Source organism: Archocentrus centrarchus, chromosome 1, assembly GCF_007364275.1.
Source record: "Archocentrus centrarchus isolate MPI-CPG fArcCen1 chromosome 1, fArcCen1, whole genome shotgun sequence".
Taxonomy (NCBI): domain Eukaryota; kingdom Metazoa; phylum Chordata; class Actinopteri; order Cichliformes; family Cichlidae; genus Archocentrus; species Archocentrus centrarchus.
This window is the reverse complement of record NC_044346.1, coordinates 20,922,018-20,948,721: the sequence shown is the minus strand read 5'-3', so window position 1 is coordinate 20,948,721 and position 26,704 is coordinate 20,922,018. Positions and strand designations below refer to the sequence as shown.

General features: G+C 40.6%; 1 protein-coding gene across 1 annotated transcript in view; it reads left to right on the top strand.

The window, feature by feature from the left end:
* Positions 1-392: 392 nt before the first annotated feature.
* The window catches only part of LOC115786862 (zinc finger CCHC domain-containing protein 7-like), a 30,195-nt gene continuing 3,883 nt past the window's right edge, over positions 393-26,704 (top strand). The window contains exons 1-6 of the mRNA XM_030739327.1: positions 393-447; positions 1,037-1,174; positions 1,262-1,432; positions 5,913-5,948; positions 24,674-24,769; positions 26,524-26,641. Coding sequence (XP_030595187.1) covers positions 1,412-1,432; positions 5,913-5,948; positions 24,674-24,769; positions 26,524-26,641 — 271 coding nt within the window. The 5' untranslated portion in view covers positions 393-447; positions 1,037-1,174; positions 1,262-1,411. The remainder of the gene's footprint in view (positions 448-1,036; positions 1,175-1,261; positions 1,433-5,912; positions 5,949-24,673; positions 24,770-26,523; positions 26,642-26,704) is intronic.

Sequence of the window (26,704 nt, the reverse complement as noted above, 5' to 3'; positions counted from 1 at the left end):
TCTCTGGTTTTCATGCATTGTAACCAGTATTAAAGAACTAAAGTAGGTCCAAACTTTGCTTTCAAGCACTCTTTCAAGCATATCTCATAATGTGTGTGTGTGTGTGTGTGTGCGTGCATGTGTGCATGCGTCTGTGCACATGTTATGCTTGGTTCTGAATGAATACAATCCCTTTGTTATTCTAATATCTGCCCATTTTAATTGTTCAGTGGTTATTTTCTTGTATTAAAGTGACCATTACCCATTAAACGAAGAATATATGGCACGGCTGTTGTGCTGGTTTGCATTATTTGTTTCAGGAATAACTAATAAACCTTATAACAGAAAACTAAGGGCTAAGCACAGTCATTTGCTGTAAATTAGTTTTTAAAATGCATTTTTGTCTGTTCTGCCAGATGCTGAAGAAGAGATGATGAAACTTGGTTGGTTTCAGACAAAGATAAGGAGGTAAGTGGCAATGAGCAGCATTTTAGTGCTTTCTATTTGTTTGTGGGGATTTTTGTTTGTTTGTTTGTTTTTGGTTTTCAGAGATCAAAAGTAATTATAAATAAACAGAAAAGCTACTATTTGCATCACATCCAATGGTTTTAACCTTATTATTTTATGCTGAAATGATAAAGACCTGTGAGCGTGTGCCTGGATGCACCTGTGTTTGCATTTGGTTGCTGAGCAGAAAGTATGGCCCTGTACCTTTCAGTATTCATCCTGCTACTTTTATCAGCAGTAGCATTATTAATACTGCTAGTCCATACACACCCATGCCATAATGTATCCTCCACCATATTTGAAAAATGGTGTGGCTATGTTTCAAATCATGAGCTTGTGCTTGCTTTTTTTTTTTTTTTTTTTAGCCTAATGGTTACCTCCTTTACTTTTGTAATTAACAAAAGCAACTGACAGAACAGTTAATGATGAGGGCATAATGATCAAAAACCAACCACTAAACCCTGTGACTCCAGCCTTACATCTAGCTGAGTTTGTTGGAGCTTACCATAAAAAGATGATGTCATTGATACACTAACTTTGTGTTTTTCAGGCTCAGATCTATAACAAAAGCAAGGGTGTCAGGATAGCAGTGCAGCGGTTGTCTAACAGATACTACACTGACAAGAATGTCCACTGCAGAAACTGCAACAAGATTGGACATCTCTCCAAGAACTGTCCTCAGCCCAAAGTTTGTCCTAATCAGTATGCAGTAGCTTGTATAGCTCATACATACTGGTTTGTAAGTAAGTAAGTAACTGTGTGTGTGTGTGTGTAGAAGCTGTCGCCTTGCTTCCTTTGTGGGACTCCAGGCCACCCAGTCCGTGACTGTCCCAATAGGCACTGCAACAACTGTGGCTTGCCAGGGCATCTTTACGAGTCCTGCAGTGAGAAGGCATACTGGCACAAACAGTGTCATCGCTGCAGCATGACTGGACACTTCTTTGATGTAAGTATCGCAGCCACTTTTATTTATTAGAGAGCCAAACTTACACTAGATTGCCGAAAATTCTTTACACAACAAACATTATAGCCATTTTGAATTGTTGGAACGTCATATCCCAAAACCATGTGAACTAAAAGCAACTATGCCATCCTTCGCTCCTCTGTGAAGGTTTCCCATCAGGGCTACAACAATGATGGTAAACTTTGTCTCTGATAACGGGTGACAAAACCTGGCTTTGTTAGTAGTAAAGTTGAGGTGTTGGCTCTGTGCAGGTCAGTCAGGCTTTCCTATACTAAAATAATGTATTGGCAAGCTGAGACTTTAAAGACTTTTCCCAAAAACTGCACTATTGCCTAATGTCTAACTATGCTGTGGATTTAATGTTTTCTTCCAATGGAAGTAAGGGAGCACATAGTGTAGTCTGTACACCAAACTACATAACAAGACCAAACTGAACACATGCATTTATAACATGCACACATGTTTAAAGCTGGTGCAGGCAAAATGTTTTTGGGTCACTGTAGAAAAAAATCCATATTTAACCATATTTTTAACCAGATCAAGTCAGGTGAGTGTTTTAAAAAGTAGTTTTAAGAGTTAAGGAATGGTGGGTTAAGCAGAAGAGTGTTCATGGGAAGCAAAGAGCTGGCATTTGCTTTTCTTAAGCATGTATGAAGGTCGAGCATATGTGCTTGTCTGCTAGGAGGGGCTTTGAAGAGAAGGGGAACGGCAGGAGAACGGCTGTTTTTTATTTATTTTGCCACTTCTAGAGTTGTTCCTACTGTGGCTTAATGCAGAGTTGCACACAGTAGTACAGCATGATTTGAGATGCCATTATCAGCTACTAGGGATGCACTTTTTGACTTCCATCAGCCTATTGGCAGCTACGATGGTATTTATCTGTCACTGATAAAACAGAGAAACACTCATAGAGACTTCTTTGTTTCGTTGCATAAAGGGGGCAATAAATAAATAACAGAATCAAAATAAACAGTAAACGTACAGATTTTTGGCCGTCAGCCAAATTGTTGAGTCCACAACGTCACAATTTCTGCATCCCTTTAAAATACACAAATTACAAATACATGCAAGAATAATTACTGTAATTAGACAGTAGAGGTATTACAGAAAAAGAAATGCTTTAAATTCACACAGCTTCACTTTATTGTATAATATATCCATGAAAGCTGCCACAGATTGTTACTGCAGCTTGGGCTTATAGTAAAAATTACCAAACATAGAAACCAACCATCACACACCACTTTTATTTTCTTTCCACTATCTTTCTTTTTTTCCCTTTTTTTTCCTTCTCTTCCCATTTCTCCCTTTTTTTTTTCCTTTTTCTCTCCTGTCCCTCCTCTCCTCTTCTCCCCCTCCCTCTCCCCCCTTTCTCTTTCAGTAATAATGAGTGACCAGGGGTCAGCAAACGCTGCTGTTCACATTAATTGATACACTTCAGTAATTACAGCTTAGTTATGTCTCTGCCATGCTGCATATTCCAGCTATGGGCTTGTGTGTGTGTGTTGGCAGTGAAGGGTGAATCTAATGACCATCAATGACAATTATCCCACCGCAGCGTTCATTACCTTGCCCATTTACACTAATGCCATAGAATGGAAAACCCTGTAAGAAGCTGTCTATGTCTCTCCACCTCACACCCCACTCTTTTTCTCTCTCTCTCTCTTTCTCGTGCCCTGTCTCTCGTCAGTCAGTCATGTACTGTGCTCTGTGTAATGGATGAGTAACCAGGTGAACACCAGAGGGAGAGTGTAGGCCAGGACACACACACACACACACAACCCAATTTTCTCTTTCTCTTGCCCCCTCTCTCTTTCTCTAAGCCCATTCTTTTCACCTCTTCATCCAGATCCTTGGGTTGATCTTGTTCTTTCCCTCTCTTTTGCATATTGTTTTTCAACAGCAAACAAAGGTACAAAGTTGTGTGGTATTGTAATTACCATTTGCTTGGAACATATCACTTTTTTTTTCCTTTTCTTACACTAACAAATTATACTGTATGTATTAGTGTCTGTGTTGAGAGAGAAAGAGAGTCAGGTCTCAGTCCCCTGGGCCTTTCTGTGTCTCTCATTAAAGACAGACGGTTGATGGAGCGCGAGTGTGTCGCTCGCCTCGCCTGTCGCCCTCGACAACAACACACTACCCTGGCGGTCTGGAGGGAGAGAGCAACCGGGAGGGAGGGGGTTTGTTGAAGAAAAGAAAAGAGCTAGATGAGAGGTGGAGGAAGATGCAGCTGTCGAAATTCATATTTGTTCTTGCATGTATTCAAATCAGAACAGATCGTATTAAGCCAGAAAAAGTACCTTCGATTCTACACAGGCCACTGTTTATAGGTCAGGATTTGAACCTGCACTCGAGGTCCAGATTAGTCACTTTTTAATAGGATTGGAATTCGTGGTGTTATACAAAATTTGTCGAGGAACTTTAGTGTGACTAAACAGTGTCTTTTCCACAGAACAGGCTTGAATTGGTCTCCCTCATTCTGTCTCATACACTCTCTTGACTCAGTAGGTATGTAAGTAGATAAACCTTGTTGCCTGCAGCATTTTCAATTTCCCAGTGGGAAGTGGCGGCGGTTTGGAAAGGATGTTGGAACGCTTAAGGAACAGCGTGGAGAAGTCCCGGAGATAATGCTTTAGCCACACTGGGACAAAACGACTGACTGCTTTACTTACCGACTTTGAGTGACTGACTGCAGAGAGACACGTGGATTGAAAATGGTTACTGAGAAATCAAGGTGATAAGAGAGATGCAGGAGGTCTAAGGCAGGCCAACAAATGACACCGTGATCTGTCATGAGTTTCCATTCAGCCTCTGAATCTTGTGTCTTGTAATTTTTTCACTAATTAGAATTTATTTTGTCTTTACTGTTAGAGTCGAAGCAAACAGATGTAAATACAGTTAGGTCCACAGTTTCTGGACAGGGGCGCATTTTTTGTAGATTTTTACAATAGTAGATTTTAAGCAATCGATATCTGATGTGCAGACTTTTTATTCATTGCCCCAAATTTTCAGTGACTCAAAATAACGGGACAACTGACTGATAAACAAATAAAGTAGATAAAAATAAATGGAGCTGATTCCAAAACTTATATTTGGTAGCTTTTTGTTGGAACTCAATATGAGGTCCAAAATATTGTCAGTGTAAGTGAAGAAGGACATCATTAAGCTGAAAAACTTAATAAATCTATCAGAGAGATAGCATGAATTTTCAAGGTCAGTGTATCATTGTCAAAGTCTCCAATCAAGAGACACCTTCATGAATGTAGATACAGAGGGTTTCGAGCAAGGACCTTCCTGAGAACAGGAAGGTCAGATTATGCTTTGCCGGAAAAAAAACAGCCTGCACAGTTCTGAAAAAAGTCTTTGGACAGGTGAAATCGAGATTAACTTGCACTAGAATGATGGAAAGAGAAGATTATCGAGAAGGAGAGAAACAGCTCATGATCTGAAGCATACCACATCATCTGTCAAACATGGTGGAGGCAGTGTTATTGATGATATGGGCATGTAAGACTGCCAGTGGAACTGGGTCACTAGTGTTTATTGATGATGTGCCTGCTGATAGAAGCAGCAGGATGAATTCTGAAGTGTACAGGGCTGAACTCACTTTCAGCCAAATGCTGCAGAAGCTTCACAGTGCAAATGGATAATGACTCAAAGGTTACTGCAAAAGCAACTCAAGAGTTTCACATTTAATTTCAGTTGAGGTTTGTTTATATAATGCCAAATCACAACAGCAGTCGCCTCAGTGCACTTCGTGCTGCAAGGTTAAGACCCTGTTGGAGTTAGGAAGAAAACTCCAACAATCAGATGATCGTCTGTGAGCAAGCACTAAGCAACAGTAGGAAGGAAAAACTCCTTTTTAACAGGAAAACCAGGTGGAGCCAGGCTCCGGGAGGGGCAGCCTATCTACCGTGACCAGCTGTGGGAGTGAGGGGAAGGAGGACAGAAAAAGGAAAGCATACTGAGGCAGGAATGAGGATAAAACTGAAGGCTGACCCACAAATAAGCACCAAATGAAAGTGGCTGCTTTAAAGTCCTAGCAGGGAGGAAACACAAAATTTAGTACGCTGGTTCTGGCGTTGTGGGAGTCACTGTCTGCAAAGGACAGCAACTCCATCTCAGTATTGAAAATAGGCCTTGCATTTCACATTACGCCAGTTTGTCCAATTACTTTTGAGCCTCTGAAAATAGGGACGATGTTTAAAAAATGGCTGTAATTTTTCAACAGTTCATGCAATTCTTTTCTAAAACTCTTTGAATTCAAGCCAGAGTCTACACCTCAATCACATATTGACTGTTCCACTGTGGTGGTGTACAGAGGAAAATGCAAAAGGGCCATTGTCCACAAACTTATGGGCCTAATGTACATCCTGCAAGGTTTTTTTTTTCCTTTTTTACAGTGCTGTGTAAAAGATCTGCTTACCTATTTAATGACAGAATGTGATTTTTCTCCTTCCAGGCTTGTCCAGAGATCTGGAGACAGTACCACATGACAGTGAGTATCTTTCCACAGAAGAACACTGTCAGCAATTATCACAGTAGTACTGTTCACACTTTTAACGTCACACTCCTTCCTTTTGTTCAGTTCAGATGTCTTGGCTGTGTTATTAGGTTTTTGTTTTTTTTTTGGGGGTGAAAAAGGCTACTGCTATATCGGGGGAGGTTTGATCCTACAAAATTAGGACAGTCCCGGTTCTCTTTGGAAACAATGCCAAACTCGAAATCGAACAGACTGTATACAGACTGGATCAAGAGTTCACATGGTGTTCAGAAGTTCTGCTCACTCTCAAAGCTTAAGGTCATAAATAATTTTACGAGCTTCGTTTGTTCATAGCTCTTAAAAAAAACACTGACCACTACTGAACAGAACAGTTGGTGTGAATTCTCACATGTGATATGAATTGGCAGTAAAGGTGAAATTAAGAAATCATTATACCCCAAATACCCCTTTGTTTACTACAGAATCCTATACTGCACTTATACTGTGCAAACTTGGATCTGTAATGTACATTATGTGTTTGAGCGTGCAAAATTGTTGCCGAAAATATTAAATATGGAGCTAACATTACAAACAAGGTGCACAGTATGTTTTTTTTTAATGATATAATATTTAGCACAGCAAAGGAGCTGTTCTGTGGTCACCCCCGTTTAAGTGGAAAGTCCCAAAGTTTATGAAGTTTGGGACTTCATGAATAGTACTCACTGTGTGTGTGTGTGTGTGTGTGTGTGTGTGTGTGTGGTGTGTGTGGTGTGTGTGTGTGTGTGTGTGTGTGTGTGTGTGTGTGTGTGTTTAGCGTGCACCATGTAGCATTTCTGCTCAGAATCTCAGTTAAAGCAGAAGACAAAAGAGAAAGATGGTGGTAATGAGGGTGATAAAACTGATCCCAAGCAGAACAAACCTGATTGGAATAGATGTGATATCTTACCGTCTGAAATTTGTCTTAAACAATTAATACATCTCTGCTAAATAGCTTATTAGAAAGTATTTTTAGAATTAAAAAAAATAAGAATAAATGTTTTAAATTGTAAAGCTGTACACTAGTTTTAAGCCAGACTCCTGCCTACTAAATTAGAGTGATGGATCATCTTGTTACATAAATTTTGGACTGGTCATCCAAACCAACCAAGCATTGATAGTTATTTTAGCAAAGCCATGAGATCTTTCCGTGAGTGTCGTAGAGGTGACCGTGTCATGTGATTACATAGTCAATAAGTCAGTTGTGGCTGGTATTGACTTTGCCCTGTAGCAGATAAGTGAAGCATGGTGTAAAAAAGATAGCAAAGATTAAGGAAGTGCTAAAAGTTATGAGAACCTTGTCCTTTTTTTTCATCCTTAGTGCACATGTGACATCAGTGTGTGTGTGTGTGTGGGTATGTGTGAGAGAGAGACAGAAACTGTGTGTCAGAGAGTAGAAAACTGTTTGACAGTCACATGGGCCATATTTCAGTGGGGAAGCATTTGCTTATTTGTGTCTGTGTGATTGTGTGTGTTTATCCAAAATCTGAAAAGATAACTAGTTTTCTTGGCTCCTTACTTCCATGTGTGTGTATGTGTGTATAATGGTTGTGTGTGTGCATCTGAGCGAGGGGGTGATATAGACCTCAGCCTAAGAGAAAAGAGCAGCTTGTTTGTCAATTAAAAGACGTGATAAAGCATGAAATGGGCTGCCAACACCACGTGGGACGAGGGAGTGAGAGAGGGGGAAGAAGAGTGTGTGTTTGCATATATCTTGGCGTGCACTTTGCGTATGTGTGTGTGTTAGGGGAGGTCTGTCACTCTCCTCTATGGAGATTAATTAGCAGGGGCTGTCTAATGAAAAGGCAGCATCGTTAGCGCTGGGGTAGCACGGCGGGAGAGACGGAGAGAGGAGGAGGAGGAAGGAGGAGGGAGCGGGACAGAGAAGTTCCAGGGGAGACGTTGGCGGAGAAGATGGGAGTTGAGTTAATTGTTTGCTCCTGTGTTGGCGGATGAGCCTCTATGATTTACAGTGGAGTTTCACTTTGAACCACAGACGAAAGGAGAACATGCTGACGAAAGTCTCCTTGCATGATGATGAAACCTTTCTTTTTTTTTCCCCCCAGTGCTTCCACGTGTGTGTTTGTGTGTGCTATGGTGTGCTTTAACGGGTGGAGGATTGTGACCCAGGTCTAATTGAAGTATTTAAGCCATTTAAGCACTGGGAGCAGAAGGTCGTTACAGATCCAAACTGGCATGGGGGTTAGGGGCCTGCACAGACACAAACACACTCTCACACATACAAACACATCCACACACATGCATACACAGAGCTCCTTCTGTTTAAGACAGCCTCATTTTATTCATGATGCTGCTTATGACCCTGAACTCCCCCAATGTGAGAAGGTGTGTGTGCGGGTGTGTGCGCGCGTGAGTGTGTGTGTGGTGTGTGTGTGTGTGTGTGTGGTGTGTGTGTGTGTGTGTGTGTGTGTGTGTGCGCACGCGTGCGTGTTCGCTTTGGGAGATGTGACTCTGTCACCTTCCGCTGGGCTCAGCCAGGTGTGAAAAGGCATTCTGTCAGACCTCCCTGCTACTGGGTCCATTTATCCTTCGTTGTGTGTGTTTGCGTGCGTGTATGCATGTGTGTGTGTGTTGAGTCCGTTTATCTTCCATGAGTGTATCTGTTGTCTGCCTGCACCTGGCCCTCAACTAACAAACTCCTCCAAACCACACAGTATAGACCACAAAGCCCTGGGGTATTTACTGAGAAAGTACGATACTGACACACATGGACACACACACACACACACACACACACACACACACACACTTCTACAAATATATAGAGCAGCAAATGGGGTAAAAAGATATCCACACATTTTCATTGTGTCTGTGTCATACAGATTTGGGCACATTTTTTTACACAACTGTAGTATTTGTAGAAAATTTAGCTTTTTTTCTTTTAAAGAGCAGGATTGACTTCAGTAGCTCAGTCTATCTTGCTGTTTCATTCCCCCTACGCAAACCCCCACCTCACACGCCCACCCGCAGACCCCCTGTTTTTTTTTTTTGTTTTTTTTTTCCTTTTCCCATAGAGGTTTTACAGTGTGGGGTTGCTCCTTTTCTTGCAGAGCCCTCTCAGTACACGCATCTGTGTTTTTGTGTATTACAGTTTTCACCTAATACTGTACATACTAAATTCAACTGAAAAACTCCAAAATACTCCTGTCATCTGGCTGAGGTTGGCTGGTGCACACTTCTGCCATTGACATATGTTTTGTTTTCCAGATGCCCTGCAGCAAACCTAACAGATTTGAAACTCGCTTCTTTCAGTATGTGGGTGGTATGATAATTTTTTATTTTTTTTTTGCTATGGGGCTATGTGGGGTGTCTGCAGTTACACCTGCACTCCAGTTGGTACATAAATGACTTTTCATTTATCCAAATTGCCTTTTGCCATCTCTGCATTGGTTTTGGACAGCAGAGTGTGGACATGGCATGACTTATGTTGGTGACTTTTTTCTTAAGCTAATGCCACATCTGTTTAAGCCATAAGAACACAAAAATACAACAAGCACAAAAGTAGACAGAAATATAGTGAAGGCCTGTGACTAATAAGAAATATTAATGCCAGTGGTGTCTATCTGATTGAATATTTACAATGAAATTGAATAGAATGGCAGCAAATTGTCACATTTGACCAACTGGTGAATTATTTAATATATACACTGCATCAAATGGGCCAAGTGAACAGGCTTTCTGACGAGAGACAAGAAGGACATATTTATATTTATATATAGCTAACAACAGTAAAATGAAGAAAAAAAGGATGAGAGGACAGAGAAGGGCATGAAGTCATGAAGGGAGGAGCGTGATTAAGGAGGGGATGGATGGCTGGAGGGATGATTGGATGGAGAGCGAGGTTTAGTGACCTGCTATCTGTATTCTTGCTGCTTTAATTCATGTAAATATCATGCATGAATGTGTGCATGCATACACACAACAAACATACAACTCAGAGGGCACTTTTTTTCCTTTTTTTCTTGCTGTCCAGACCCTACTCTGCTGCATTGAGACCAGAGCGCCACCCTCTGGTTAGCCTCTGTCAGAAAGTGAAGGCTTCTTTGCCTTCAACCAGTGAGGTTACATGAAGTGGGCATTTTCTTTCTTTAACTTTTGAGACTCTGAAAGTGGGCTAAATCTTAGTCAGACTTGCCATATGGTTATTTAGTGTCTTTTTTTTTTTTTAAATAGAGGCAATGTGAAACTAGTTGAATATGTTCACCTACGTAGCAGATATGTATGTATGAGAAAGAGAGAGAGAGGGGAAGGCAGAGACAGTTGGGGGGGGGGTGTTATTGTTAGAACTGCTGAAAGGCGGGGGGGGTTTAACAGTGAGTGCATTAAATAGTGAAAGAGACAAGGAGAACGAGCAGAGAGGGAGTGAATCAGAGCACCCAGTTGCTGATTGGTGCAGGTATATCGTGTGTGGGCATTGATTGGCCTCTCTTAGATAGTAATGGTGACACCTGTACATTGGTGTTTATTGATCAGCACTTCTGCCAAGGGTGGTCTGTGTGCACGCGTGTGTGTGTGTGTATGTATCGAGCGGTTTTTCTCCTTGCGGTTGTATCCGGGGTGTGTGCATTGATCCTTTCTTTCGGGACAGCTGTGTAAATGTCTCCAGGTTGCCCCGTGAAAAAGCACTGCGTGACCTTCCTGTTCGACTTCAGAATGGAGCCGTTTTAACTCCCCTCTCTTCCTCACCTGACTGCCTTTCTTTCCCCTTTCATTTAGCATGTTGTACCCTTTTATACGTTTTTGTCTCACTGTCTTTCTTCAGAGGTATGCTCAATTTACACATGTCTTTGTTAGCACAAGGTTAGGACATTTTGCCCCTTAAATCCGCTTATTTCTATATGAAAAAATGTCTTGTTAACACAGTAGACTTTTTCCCGGTTGTCTGTGTCAAACTAAAGTACAAAATATTTCAGGAGTCCTCATTTCCTTTTCTTTGTCTGTTTTAAGTTAAGCAGAATGAATGGCTGAAAAAAGCTTTACTCTGTAGAAGACCTTCAGATTAATTGTCAAAAAAGCCTGTTTTTTTTTGTTTTTGTTTTTGTTTTTTTTTAAAGATATAAATGTTTCATTGCAGTAATATTTTAATACAATGGCGAATAATCAAATCCTGATGTTATTTTACAGTGACTCTATTGCAGAACACACGTAGAGACTGCATTTAAATTTTACGGGATTAAATTCCCACATCTGCATTCACACATTTAATGAGTGGTATTGTTTGCTGACTTGACATGTATTTCTGTGATTTGTACACCATCTCCAGTCTCAAAAAAGTAAAAGTCTTGGTGCTCTGAGTGTCCAAGCGAGACAGAGCAAGCAAAAGCAAAGCATTAAGAGAAACTTGTCCTGCCCAGACCAGCTGTGTTAAAGACAAATGAATAATTCTGATTGCATTCCTTATACCCAAGCCTCACTAATGCAGCTGAGATTGGCCATGGGGTTTCTTTACACTGTGTGGAGATAGAGTGCCATTCAGTGGTCAAACAGACAACTGCACTCCCATCCTGCAACGCAGAAGGGACTCATTTTCAGGCAGACTGAATATCTTTCATAAGGTTATTTTAACATCAGTTGTGTGATTTGCCAAGTGTAACACAACATAAACACAATTTAACACAATTTAAAGTAGTGTGTTTAATTTCACAGATGGTCCATATATTTAATGCCTCTACCCCCCCCCAAAATAAATAAATAAATAAAAACAACAATCCCCACATGAAACACACATGCAAAGAAATGATGATGCATTGAGAGATCAAAGATAAGCACAAATACAAGTGTGTTATTAAATTCTATGTTTGTACATGATTCATTTGTGGTTTTATTTTACATTTTGAGGAACCACATCAAGAAGATCACACCACATAAATAACCTGAATGAAGAGAATAAACATTCATGGGGATGGGACAGCCAATGACAGAAGCATTAATGGTACCAAGAGGGCAATACACGGATACAGGAACAGGAAAGGAAGCAGAAGAGCTTAAAAATACACATTCATCCAACACATCAGACACTTTGGAAATAATAACGTGCTTTCTGAAAATTAGCACATACTCAAACAAAGGTGTTAATTAAAGAAGTGTAGACTGTAAATTGGTCTTATATGACTGGATGCTCTTAGATTCAGACAAAGCTTAATAAAACTCACACTCATTCTGTCAGTAATAATATACACCAACATTAAGTCTTCTTTTCTTTCCGCAAGACTTGAAATCACAGGTTTAAGTTTGACCTTTATTCCACTTCTTGTTCTGTCCTTCCTTTTGTTTGGCTGACCTCTCTCTCTCTCTCTCTCTCTCCTCTCTCTCTCTCTCTCTCTCTCTCTCTTTTTGTTCAGCTTACAAGGATGTGCTCAATTCAGACTGTGCTCTGTAAAAATCCTCTAAATCCACATCTATTCAGTGAGCTGTTTTTGCTGTCTCATCATTGTACAGTACAGACTGTCCAGTCAGTGTCAAAAGGCTCTCAGCTCTTTATTCTCCCTCAGACTGAGACACTAACAACACTGGAGGAAGGGGAAGGTATTTGGGAAAGGAAATGGCTTTTGTGTGTTTTCTGTAGTCAGGTAGGTCGCACAGTTCAAAAAGGAGCGCAGGGCAAAGTATGACAATTTAATTTCAGTTCTGTTCATTTTCATTGCAGCCTGTCAGATCATTTGTAATAGTCAGCTGTTTTGATTGTTTCAGTTATTGTTGAGGAATCATGTAAGAATTTGCTGGTACAAGCCCTTAGAGTCTCAGTTTCTCTGTTTTATGTCATTTTAAACTGATTGCATTTGGGTTGCATGATGTTGATCAGAGAAATGAGCATTTTAAAAATGGTATTCTGTACTCAGATTTTTCTGACATCGTCAGATTGCTGGAAAGAAAAAGACAAATTGACCATTATATCAGTATTACATTATGTCACTATTGCAAATCGTCACCTTGTAACAAGCACACACTAACACACACACACAAACACATATATATATTTACTAGGGCTGGGATTTTAACGCGTTAATTTCGATTAATTAATTACGTGGAAAATAACGAATTAAAAATTTTTTTTTTTTTTTATACTCTTTATTTAACATTTTTCATTACAATAAAACATACAACACACACTGAACTTGGGGCACTGATTCTTAGTTAAGTATATATATACATTACAAGATATTACACCTAGTTATGCTTCCTTGCTCTTGTATGTTAACCATTTAGACCAACGTTTATTGTAAGAATGTCCTTTCATACGTAAAAGAAATGTCAGTTTTTCCATAGAATGAATCTCCTCCACGACGTCCCTCCAGTGGTCCAGCTGGGGGGGGAGTGTCTTTAGCCAAGATCGTGTAATTGCTTTTTTGCTAGCAATTGATAGAATTTTAAAAAGGTACTCATCCTCTTTTTGAAACAATTCTCCAGATATCAGCCCCAACAGAAAAATTCTAGGATCTTTGGGGATGACATACCCCAAAATTATCCCAGTAGTCTGACAGATTCCATCCCAGTAAGCTGCCAACTTTGGGCAGGACCAAAATACATGAGAATGATTGGCGTTCCGATATCCACATTGTCTCCAACATTGCTGTTCTTCCCCTCTATATCTACTAGTAATTTGCGGTGTAATAAAGTATCTAATTAAACACTTCCATCCAAATTCCCTCCATCTTTTAGAACTGGTAGACGTCTGTTGTGCCACACACATAGAAAGCCAAGCATCCTCTGTAATTTTTACTCCCAATTCCCTTTCCCATTTAGACTTAATATTCAAGGTGTTATTTCCATTATGTTTCTGCAACCCCTTATATAGTTTGGAAACAGTTTTGCATGGGAGGTGCGTATAAGCATTTGCAAAAATGTTCACAATAGTATTACCTTCTGGAGGAACACCTTTTTTAATTTTTGAATTGTAAAAGTGCCTGACCTGGAAATATTTAAATAAATCTCTATTCTCAAGGTTGTAATCCCTTTTCAGTTGCTCAAATGTTTTAAAAGTGTTACCTTCTACAAACTGGCACAAAGCCACAAGCCCTCTATCTTTCCAATCTAAAAAAGAAGAATCTAATTCTCCTGGTCGGAAATTTGAGTTACAGGAGGGCCACATCAGAAGTCCAGTGACATCTGCCAATCTGTACCTATCAACCACTTCTTTCCAGATTAACAACGTATCTTCAACTATACCATTCCCATTTTTGTCTGTAACTATTTTACCTCCCAGACGTGTCTGAGGTTGGGCCCCACCCTGGCTAAGTTCAATCTGTTTCCATCTAGTCTCCATTTCCAAGGAGCACCAGCAGACCATGAATCTCATCTGAGATGCGTAATAGTATTCTCTCAAATTTGGAAGAGCCAGACCCCCCTGGTCCCTATTAATTTGGAGTGTTTTAAATTTTACTCTTGGTCTGGTCCCGGACCAAATAAATCTGGAGATCAATCTGTCCCAGGCATGAAACTGTGCGCTAGATATTCTAGTAGGCAATGACATGAAAAGATATAAAAATCGAGGAAGTAGATTCATCCTCACTATTTCCATTCTAGCTGTGAAGTCCAACAATAACCTTGCCCAGGCTGTCAAATCTTTTTGTATGTTTTCAGTAAGATTATCAAAGTTCAAACTAAATAACTCATCCAAGTCTCGAGAAATGAATACTCCTAAATATTTTAGCTTTTTGGCATCCCACCTAAGTCCATATGTCTTTCTTATAAATTTACTAGGTGAGTAGTTAATTGTCAGAACCTGTGTTTTTGTGATGTTTAGACTGTAGCCCGACAGTTGACCAAACTCAGTTAATGCTGACATAACTCTGGGGAGCGTTGTATCTGGATTTTGGAGGTATGTGATTACATCATCTGCAAAGAGGGCAATCTTGTGTTCTATATTTGCAAAACTAACTCCCTTTATCCCATCATCCTCTCTAATGGCCTGTGCCAAGGGTTCAATGAATATTGCAAAAAGTGATGGGCTTAGACAACATCCCTGACGGGTTCCTCTGTGTAGTTGGAAGCTGTTTGTTAGGTGCCCATTGATTTTTACCCTGGCCCGTGGTTCATCATAAAGTGATCGCAAGCACCTAACAAACTGGTTATTAAAGCCCAGGCGCTCTAGTACCTTATATAAAAAAGTCCAGTTGACCCTATCAAAGGCTTTTTCTGCATCTAAACTAATTAATGCGGCACTGAGGCCCTGCTTTTTAGCTTGGTCTAATATATGCAATGTTCGTCTTATGCTGTCATGGGTTTGTCGGCCTTTGATGAATCCCGTCTGGTCTTCATGTATTAGGTCTAACAAATAATACTCCATTCTCCGAGAAATTATTGATGTAAAAATTTTATAGTCGACATTCAGAATTGAGATTGGGCGATATGATTCGCAGTATTCAACATTTTTCCCTTCTTTAGGGAGGACCGATATTACAGCCTCTCTCCAAGATGGTGGGATCTCAGCTCTGCTCAATGTCCAGTTCAAAGATTCAAGCAGGACAGGAGATAGCTCCTTCCTGAACGTCTTGTACCATTCATTTGGGAACCCATCGCTACCTGGGCACTTATTACTTTTCAAATGTCCAATAACTGTATCTAATTCTTCCTGTGTGATGGGGGCAGTTAGAGTTTTGTTTTGGGTTAGACCTAGTGAAGGTAGATCCAAAGATGCCAAATAATTATCAATATCAGTTATGTTAACTGATCTTGGGGCAGAATATAGTGTTTTAAAATAATTTTCAAAGGTCTTATGTATTTTATCCATGTCATAGGTTAAATTACCATCAGAGGGTTCTCTAATTTTGGTAATCGAATGCTTCAAATGGTGTTTACGAAGTTGTCTGGCTAAGATCCGGGTAGCTTTTGGGCCTGATTCGTAGAATGTTTGTTTGCAGAATCTTAATTTTTCCTCAAGTTCCTCGAATATCATATCGTTTATTTTGTTTTTAGTTTTTGTTATTTGTTCTAAAAATTCTCCATTGTTAGTCATTTGCTGTTTTAGTTCTAAGTTCCTCAGAGTTTTTTCCAGTTCATCGTATTTTAACCTCTTTATTTTTTGAGGTAAGCAGTTCTAGAAATTAGTCTCCCTCTCATTACTGCCTTGACCGTGTCCCAAACTAAGGTGGGATTTACCTGCCCATTATTATTGTCTTTTACACATTCCGTTATTTCTTTTCTAATCTCCTTTGTTGTGGATTCATTATTAAGAATACCTATATTTAAGCGCCATAATGTTGTTTTAGGCCTACTAGTCAGACAGATGGACAAATAGATAATATTGTGGTCTGAAATATCAGATGTTCCAATTAAGCATTCCTTCACTTTAGATCTATCAATGGTGTTCATCAGAAACAGGTCAATCCTGGAGTGGACTTTGTGGGTAGAAGAGAAATGGGTAAATTCTCTTTCTTTAATATGGAGACCCCTCCAGACATCAAACAGGCCCATCTCCCTGATCAGGATATTTAGGTCTTTTGACCTACCAGTTTTTTGTTTCTTATGGCTTGTCGTATCTAGAGCAAAATTAGGGATTGTGTTCCAGTCTCCAGCACAAATAAGAACTCCTTCGCTAAGTGAGATAATGATGTCAAAGAACGTTTTTAAGAAAGTCCTGTCGCTCTCTGGCGGTACATATACATTAACTATCGTGACCACAACATTATCAATTCTCCCCTTTATAATAACAAATCTGCCCTCTTTATCTCCCTTCTCAGATATCAATTCAAAGTTCAGTGAATTAGAAATCAGGGTGATTACCCCCCTCTTTCTACTGTTTCTACAAGAGCTATAAAACGTGTTTAAGTAACCAAGTGACTTAAATTTGTCATGTTCTTGTTTAGACATATGTGTCTCTTGTAAAAGAGCAATTTGTATCCCATCTTTCTTCAATTTGGCTAATACCCTTTTTCTTTTCACTGGACTATTCAAACCGTTTACATTCAAGGAAGCAATTTTTAAATTATATGACAGTATTGTACATAAATACCTTGACTGATTTGGCCCCTGAATCCAAAACACGAACAGTAACAAAACAAAACAGTAACAAACTGACTTCCAAGGTGAGGAGAAGCTCCTTCTTCTCGCTCTTGACCCCGTTGGCAAGTCGAGGGTTAAACCTCTCAAACTGAGAGGGCCCAAAAGGACGGTAGAAGCGCCTTTGGGAAAAAACACGTCCATCCTATTAGTCCAACGTAGAAAAAAGATAAACAGTGACCTCTCCCACGAAGTAGTAAATCAGAGCCTAGTCAAAATAATACTGCATTATGTCATGTTGTTCTGCCTATTTTCATTCGATCATGCTCCGCTGGAAATCCTGTAGTTTGTTCTTGGCTCTCAGCGCCACCGCAGCGCCGCTGTTATCCACCGGCTGCCAGCCCAGCAGCTCCCGAAGCTTCCACTCCGCTCTGGAAACACCGTCAGCTATCGCCGGTTCCTCCGCCTGGATTCCGCGTCTCTTCAGCTCGTTGTAGGCTTCCCGGGCGCTGGAATATGTGCGAGTTCCTGATTCCCAGTGGATCCTTATGTTGGTAAACGGTGTTTGAAAGCGGATGCCTTTCACTTTGAGCGCTTTCTTGATAGCGTTATATTCTCTGCGCTTCTTCACTATCTCGGGTGCATAATCGTGGTCGAAGTGAATAATTGAAGAGCCCACCTGGATCTTGCCTTTTTTCCACACTTCTCTTAAGATCTTTTCCTTTGTGGAAAATTCCAGAAAGTTGACAATAATAGCCCTCGGTGGTGATTCGGGTGGGGGTTTACTTGTCAGAGTGCGATGTGCGCGCTGTATTTTCAAGTCCAGGTCCTCCGGTAGTTGTAGCTGGCTTCTCAAAAGCGTTTCGATATACTGTGTAGTGGAGTTCCCCTCCTGACCTTCTGGCACCCCAAATACACGAACGTTGCTTCTTCTGGAACGGGACTCTAAATCAAGCACTTTAAGCTGTGTTTTCCTCTGTTGTTCGATGCAGAAGCACAGCGCCTCCGTTGCCTCCTTTGCCCAGGTCTCTACTTGATGAACGCGGGCCTCCGCCTCATCAACACGCTCTGCCAGGCCCTGTACTTCAGTGGCGATATTGTCCAGCTTACCGTTGATCTCATGTCCCAGATGGTCGATATTTTGTTGTAGCTTTGCATTATCCCCCTTTAAGGCAGTCTTCAAATCGTCGATAGCCTTAAGAATTCCTTCCGAGTCCATGTTCGTTCCAGTGCTTTCAGCGTCTGAGCTAGCCACGTTGTCGTTAGCTTGTTTCAGGCACATGGTAGCCTTAGCTACTAGGGCACTTTTATCCTGAGCTTTAGGCATTTTTGTCGATTTTTTATGGCTCGACATGTTTCCCCTCCCGTTCATAAATTATTTTATCGAAACCGTGAGCGGATTAACGAGTTTTGAACGGAATATTTTGAAGTTAAGGTGGGAGAGAGGCTCTAACGCACCCGTCTACTCCATTTGCTCCGGAAGATTTCCACGAATTAAAAATTTTAACGCATTTTAATCACACTTTGCACCTTGGAACGTTTCTCAGTGCACGAATTCCAGGCATACAGATTATATCGACGCACGATGTCCAAATTCAGGGGCCGCATCCTGTGAAGGATCCGGCCCACGTCCTTCGCAGCCCACGAAGACCGCAAAGGCCGGAAGTGAGCGGCTAACCTTCATATCAGCGTCGCCTGCCCTCACCTCTGCATAGCTCATGTCGCCTAGCAACCGTGAGTGCGACGCACAGCTGTGTAAAAGCAGCTGGTTAAACGGAGAACGAACTTTTTCTCCTTTTTATGGTTTAATTTTAATTCTTTAATTCAAAATAAGCTGTTAAAACAAGCATAACACATTTCAACATCAAGGAATACAGCTGAGAGAATGATTAATTTCCAACTATATTAAGTGAGACATTAATGTTGAATAAAACTATCCAGTTATGATGCTTAACTTTAATTTCAGGTGTTTGCTTATCACAGGAGCACTTCCACCCTTCGTTGGTCTGTGTAGTAGACTGGTGGGAAAATAAACAAGATTTTGAAGTTTAAGCTTATGTATACTGATTTATTCATCAACCAAACCTAAATTAATATTTATCATGTTAAATATTGAAATGTGATTAAAATGTGATTAATTTCGATTAATTAATTACAAAGCTCCTAATTAATTCGATTAATTTTTTTAATCGAGTCCCACCCCTAATATTTACTTAATGGCACAATACCATGTCACTGTTAAACAAAATGAGGAGTAGAAGAGGGTTTGACCTTTTGACCTAAGGGTGGAGCAATGCATTCAGTCCGCATTTGACAGCTACTATATTAAAAAAATATGTGTTTGAACATGTGAAGATCTATATTTGGTTTTTTAAACAGATTTTGATTTTGTTTGTTTACTGAAATTATGTTTTCTTGGTTTGTTGCTTCAGAATGACGTTATGCAGTTAGTTTCTTTGGGCAGTGATGTTAAAGCAGTACCTATAAACACTAGTACTTGGCACTGTTTGTTTTAACAGCATAATTGGATTCAAATTATTATGCAGTATTTAATACCCAGGTAATACTCAATTTGTTGATTGATATAGGGACCCCAAGCTCTCAAACAGTAGGGTGAAATATTTTTTTCTCCAAAAATAGAAAATTCATGCCCTACAGGTTTATAAAAAAAAAAATACAAACAAAAGCTTATAGGTCCTCATCAAACCTTACACACACACTTTGCTGTCCTCACTAAGAAGGCCAGAAGAGTTTATTAGTGTTTGGTAAAAGTGTCTTCATATAATCTACTGGCTGCACATGCAGGACCATAGGAATGTACACAAATGCACATGCTCTCGCGCACACACACACAAACACACACGCGCAGGTGCAGTGTTATCAGAGGTCTTGCAGGCTTTGCAGGTCATTGTGACTTTCCGCTTAGCTGGATGGTGTCGATTTTGTGTGTGTGTGTGTGTGTGTGTGTGTGTGTGTTTAGCTGGCTGAGGATGTAAAATTAGGATTTGAAATACTGACCGGAGCATAAAAGGCTTGGTCCATCTGTATATAGCAAATCTAAATCCCTGTCTCTCATGTCCATATGTGTTGTCTATGGGTACTGTATTTAATGAAAACACAACCTCACACTGGCCACAGCAGAAAAGAAGCCTCTCAACTCAGCAGTGAGCACTAAGAAAAGAAATCGTACAACTTGGTTTTGAATAGATTAGCTTGTATCCCCTGTTCCGCCTTCCACGGTGTGACCAGATTACCGCCACTTGCTGCCCCTAAAGGGGGGTTTTCTCCAGAGGTGGCAACCCACCGCCTCCCGGCTCTGCATCACATTATCATTACATTCCAGGAGCATTTTTTTCTCTCTCGCTCTCCAAAGAAAAAAATCCAGACTCATACTGATTGTCTTCGAACTGATTGACCGACTGACGGGAGGAGATAGGAAGAGCCTCTGGGAATTGCACTGCGTGAGTGTGTGAGTCCTCGCAGGGTGCAGGGTTAGGGCTTCAGTCTTTGTGAATTGGCAGAGACAAAGAGGGCAGGAATCACATCTGGTTATTTGGAGGATCTACTTCCTCCTCCTCGTCTTCCTCCTTCAGGGTCTCCCTGACTGCAAACACCTCCACCCTAAACAGTCTCCTGAAGCAGATGGAATTGTGTCATTCCTGTTGATGAGTGACCGTAAATGCTGTTTCTATGCATTTCTTTTTAAATAATTCCACAACAAAAGGAGGATTAATGGTTAGGTCTGCAGTTCATTCATTGTATTCTGTCTGGGAAGATGTACACCTTACAGCCATTTCATCTAGCTGATTCACAACAGTCTAATTAATCCTCCCTGTTAACCTAATATGTACATAGCGGCATGTTGCGTGCACGCATGCATACACACATACACACACCAAAAGGCTCTGTTTGTTTTGGTATGAGCCCAGTAGTCTTGTGTAGCGAAGCTGCTCTCTATGATAAAGCATGCAGAGTTGGTCCCCTGTGGGTCCAGTAACATATGCAAACCTCTCCCTATTGCTGCAATAACATATGCAAAACAGCACTGCTGGCCCCGGCCCCTGTGCTCCCAACACCCGTTACTGTTCCGATCCCGCCCCCTCTCCTCTTACACACACACACACACAAGCCTGTTTGCTTCTCGGATTTTGTTTGATAACTGTGTGTGTGTGTGTGTGTGTGTGTTCCTTCAGATTTTAGTCTGTAACAGTCTGAGCTTTGTGTTGGCCGAAGGATTATCACAGCTTTGCCACCAGCAGCTAAGGCAAGGAGCAGAGGCGAGCGGGGCTTAGAGAGACACGGTGTATGTGTTGGGACAACTGTGGGAAAACACGTTTGTGTGTGTGACAGGGAGAGTGTGTTCATGTATCTGTGTGCATGCATGAGAGGCCACGGATGGCTGGTTGTCTGTGTCCACACAGTGAAGCCCTTAGGACCTTCTCAAACACCCTCCTGCACACTAACACACACACTAAAACCAAAGCATCCGTCCTCTTCCCAGTTTCACTCCTCTTTTTTTTTTTCTTCTCCTTTTTTCTGATCGCATTGTGTGTCCGATCAGCTCCAGAAGCACTTTATGTATCAGTAGAGTCTCGCCTGTTGTCTCTGGTGTTGGAGGCTGTTAGTTAAACAGGTGGATGTTCTTTAATGAATCCTCACTCTCTTCTAATGCCTGAAAGCAAGTTTATGAAGAGACATGGACAGTGATGGGCCTTTTGGGAAAAGTGTAGATACAACTGATATTTTTTGTCGTAGTCACAACTTGCCCCATGTGCAGCGTTTGTCATATAAAGTCTGTATAACAGTGGAAAGGTTGTGTAAAAGTTAAAATGGTAGCAAATTCTTAGGTCAGTGGTTTTCAGAAGGGTCGAGACTCCCACATGGAGCAGGCTTAAAAGTTGATTAACGGGACAAAAAGCACAACACAAACACTTGATTTAAAAAAAAAAAAAAAGATTGTTCCAGGCTTCCCTGTAGTAACTGTCAATTTGTCAACAGAACCAGATCACTGTAAGTCTTTTGACTTCTTAAAAAAAAAAAGGAACAAAAAAATCACTCTGTAGATGAACTATGTATAGCCAAGGGGTCGCAAACAAGAAAATACTGAAAACCACTGGTGTAGGTAATGGTTATAATGGTTATGAGTTAAAGCAAGTCTGTCATTATATGGCCACAGAACTACAATAAATTATGTGCCTTTTTATTTAAAATTGAATGAGAAGTTTTATTTTTATGAGATTTCTTTACTGAAATCAGACACTGAGAACCACCTGAAACCCAGACTTTTTTGGGGGGTGGGGGGGTGTAACTCTGTATGTAATAACATATTTGAAAAGCAGACTTTGCATCAGCAGAGCCTGCTTCCCTTTTCTAGTTAAATGTGAAACTGACTGTGGTCGATACTTTTCCTGAACAGGTGGCATTTTTATCCAGTATGAAAATTTTATGTAACCTAAAGTTCTGCATATTTTTTTACTGGTTTTAGGTAGTATCAAGGTACCTTTGTGTAAGTACTAATGTCATCATGCACCACACCACAGCACTGATGTAGTAGAACATGCAGAGTTACAGAGCGGGGTCACCAAGTGCTGGGGCGCATAGCGCAAAAAAAGTCACCAACTGACTCAATAACTGCAGAGCTCCAAACCTCCTCTGGCATTAACATCAGCACATATACTTAGTGCTGCGTTTCATAGCATGGATTTCTATAGCTGAGCAGCTCCTGTAGGTGTAATGTGTAGGCGACTCAGTATTTTTATCCATGTAACACCACAACCAGCTGCGATGTACAGGCTTTGATGCTTTGATCAAGGTGTAGTTTTTTTTGTTTTTATTGAAATACTTATCTGAATACACCAGCTGACAAACATTAGCAGAGTGCTCCCATAATATGGCTTCCCTGTAAGGAAAAAAGGCTTATTTAAATAATGATTTTAGCTCTTTATTCAGTCCTGTTCATTGAGGATTATTCCACCCAGTGTTGGTACAATGGCATTAATAGAAAGTACGTAGGCTCTGCATAGACATTCTCTGTGTAACCTAAGTTAATGCCCTTCACCCACTATGAGTGATCCTGAACTGAACACATACTGACTGACAAGGAAAACAACTTAACTTTTGCATTGCCATTGATAGTGGCTTTAGTTTGACTCGTACTTTTTTCCAAATCTTGTTTATAGTCTGCAATGAAAATGTTGCTGCTTCAGTGAAGGAACCTTAAATACACATTAGTTGCATAAACCTGCAAATTCCATACTGAAATTATATGTATTTTACCTTGTTAGCATATGTCAGTGTTATATTAGCTGTCACTGTATAGCCAGAGCTCCTCACCAAACCCTTTAAGAAAGAATTAGAAAGACACCAAGCTGATGTGATCCCTCAGGGCCTTCAGCCTGTTTAGATGCCCACGATAGGCAGTGCGAGATCAGAACAGGGAGAGGGAATGAGGGAGGGATAAATGTTCAACCCGTTAATTAATACTAGTTGATACTCGCATGCACACACACATTCACACCAGGTATTCACACAACTATCACAGGTTGGTGGGAGAATAAGAGGGGATTTAATTTCTCCTCTTTTTTTTATGTCTCTCGTGCTTTCATTCATTCTGTGTGCTGGATCAGAGTATGTAGAGATAACACAAGCCCAAGGTCAGGGAGAGGGAGAGACAGAGGGAGACCTACAGCCAATTTACATGAAAGATGAATGGAAAGAGGGGCAGGAAGGGTGGAGGTCGGGGGGCTTGAGACGGGGGCTGTGATCTCCTTAGGGTGCACATGTGTATGTGCGTGTGCGTGTGAGAGAGAGAGTTCGTGCTTGCAAGAGGTCTGTGATCTCCTGGCCTTTGTGATGGAGATGGGGCCGGCAGGCCTGACCCGATAATGACGCGACGCTCTAATAGCATTCATCCTTTCTGCCGCAAAACTACTCAAGCGGAAAAGAGAGGGAGAGAGAGGAAAAAGTGTGAGGTGTAGATGTGGGTTTGCAAGGGTGTGTATGGAGGAGAGGGTGAAGCAGGAGGGAGGGGAGGTTACCTAAGCTATGTTTAAGAAATGACGTGGGGCACAAATCATTTGTAATCTCGGAATCAGGGTTGAGAGAGAAAGGAGGGGGCAATTTTTGTGCAGTTTTGTGGTTGTGTGTTTTAGAAAATAGCATTAGGGGTTTTTGTGTGTGTGTGTGTGTGTGTGTGTGTGTGTGTGTGTGTGTGTGTGTGTGTGTGTGTGTGTGTGTGTGCGTGTGTGTGTGTGTGTGTGTGCGTGTGTGTGTGTGTGCGCGCGCGCGCGCAACATTAGCAGTAAATGCACTCTGCCTGTGTCTCCTCTCTCTCTCTTTATCAGTGTATATTAGCTGTGGGCGCTGGAGCATGGAAGGCTTTCAGAACACTGGCCCATAGGGGACGGGACCCTGTGCCCGACACACAAACACACACACAAACACAAACGGTTACTTATCATACAGGGTCATTACAGGCCTCTAACTATACCTCGGAAATCACTGGTTTATATCAGCGCCCATATTCTCTGTACAATACATAGAAGTCTGCATCAGTGGAGAGCATGGGAATGATGGCAGAGGAGAGGGAGAATGGGACACAAATGTGAGGATAAACCAGTGTTTTATTGTGTCCATCATGTTCAGCGGAAAAAATAATCGCATTATGGATTTTTATAAAACATTGTTTTTTTGGTTTGTTTGTTTTGGGTGGTAAAAAGCTCTTTTAATTTCCTCTCTCTGTATAGACTAAAAGTGGCCCTCCTGTAAAGCAGCGGCCAAAGGACAGCAATCAATCTCTTGCCTACTGCTACAATTGCTCGAGGAAGGGACACTTTGGCCATGTAAGTAACCCTCACTGTCTTTTTTTGTTCAAGTTTCTGTTAAACTGCCTGTCATATTACATGTGTAGGTATTTGTTATTTTGCATGTTTCTTTCAAATAAAGCCCAAAGTAGAAGCAGGCACTGTTGGGTTTTTTTTTTTAATACTCCCATATGACAAAAAGAAATCTTCTTTAAGACACATCCCAGTTTGTTTAGTTCTAAGGATGAAACAAATGTTATTTGTAAGTAATTCTTTATTTCTGCTAGTACATGGCCATGCTAGTGATTTTGGCCCGTTCCTGCTGTTGGCAAACTGATATATTTAATCAGAATATTTAAAAATAACTAGGGGCAGTAGAAGTTGTTATGCAAAATTGATCATTTTTAGTCTGTTCTTAGGCATGTGCCATTCATATTTTGCAGATATAAATAAGAAATTTGTGAAATTTGAAGGATAAACCACTTTAATAAGATGTTCGAGGTGCGTAAAGGCTAACATCAGGCCATTTTAGGCTGTTGTGCTTGCCAGGCAGCACGGTGGTGTCATAATATGTGATGCATAATTCAGCTTTTGTGGACATAGGTTAGGCGCTGCTGTTGTTAAGTAATATATATAATGGTATCAGGTGTTATAAGTGCATAAATGCTAAAAATTAGTCATCTTAACCCATTGCCGGGTAGTTGCTAGGCTACGTGATAATATCTGATGTAGATAAGAACCTTTACGGGCCTAAGACATACCTGTATGCTAAGTTTTGTTGCTCAACTCCTGTTGGTCTCAGACAGGGGTTGCAAACTTGTGGCTCCAGAGCCAGCTCCTTTGCCCATCTCCAATGGCTCCATGTGGGTTTGACCACAAAAAAAAAGGAAAACAAGACGCTTGTTTGCGCCACTGAAAAAAAAGTCATACCATCTGTGAGTCAAAATTTCTGGTTATAATCTCAAAATTTCAACTTCCTGAGAAGTTTGAGTCAGTAAGTAAAAGTTTTGAGATAGGAATTTGACTTAGCTCTGCCTGGCTTTTTTTCTTTTCAGTGTTTTTTCTTTTCACAAGTTTCCATAGCATCTAGTTAAGGCAAACAGTAACTCTTTAACCTGTTATCTAGTTTTTTCAAGTGTGTAGTCACCCCCCAAAAGACCCATTTTGAACCAGGAAAAATCCTGAAATTGTTCCAGTTTCTTGGTTAAAAAAATAAAATTTAATTAAAAAAATTTAGAATAAAATAAAAAAAACAAGAATTTTAATTTGTTTTCTAAAATTTTATAAATGCAAAGTTAAAGTACCAAACAATCATAAATATCTTGCTGAAGAGTACTCACATGGGGTCAAACATATAAATTGTTTACAGAAATTGGTGATGTTGAGAGGCTAATTTATACTTAAAAGGTTGTGCCACCTTCATTGTAAGGCTCAAATATGTGTTAGCAGCTTCATAAATCTTTATCAAAAATGGCATTTTTGAAAGCAAAACTGTGTGTGTTTGTCCGCCAACTCTCAGAGGAGTTGGCGGACAAACACACAGAAATTTTATGTATTATAATAATGTATGTTTGTAGAGAATTTTGCGGTCTATTTCACATCCAGCTTTTTCATGTTTACTCATCAGGTTCAGCATCTACAGTCTTTTCTTTTCTGCACAGATCTGAAAAGTAACATTGACACTCGGCAGGATTTCTGTAGAGCTGCATTTGTCCTCATCTGCTGTGCTTCTGTCTACATTCTTATTATGTAATTTCAAATATATTTCTGTGTATCATGTGTGTTTTCCACAGGCATGTACACAACGGAGGATGTTCAGTGGAGTGTATCCCACAACCTTGTTGATTAACCACTATGACACTGTGGAAGACATAAACCGCAGACAACACAGGATGGAGATTAAGGTTAAAGGTAAATTACATGTAGAAATAGGCAGGAAAAACATCTGTTCTTTTTCATGACTGCAGTTAGTAA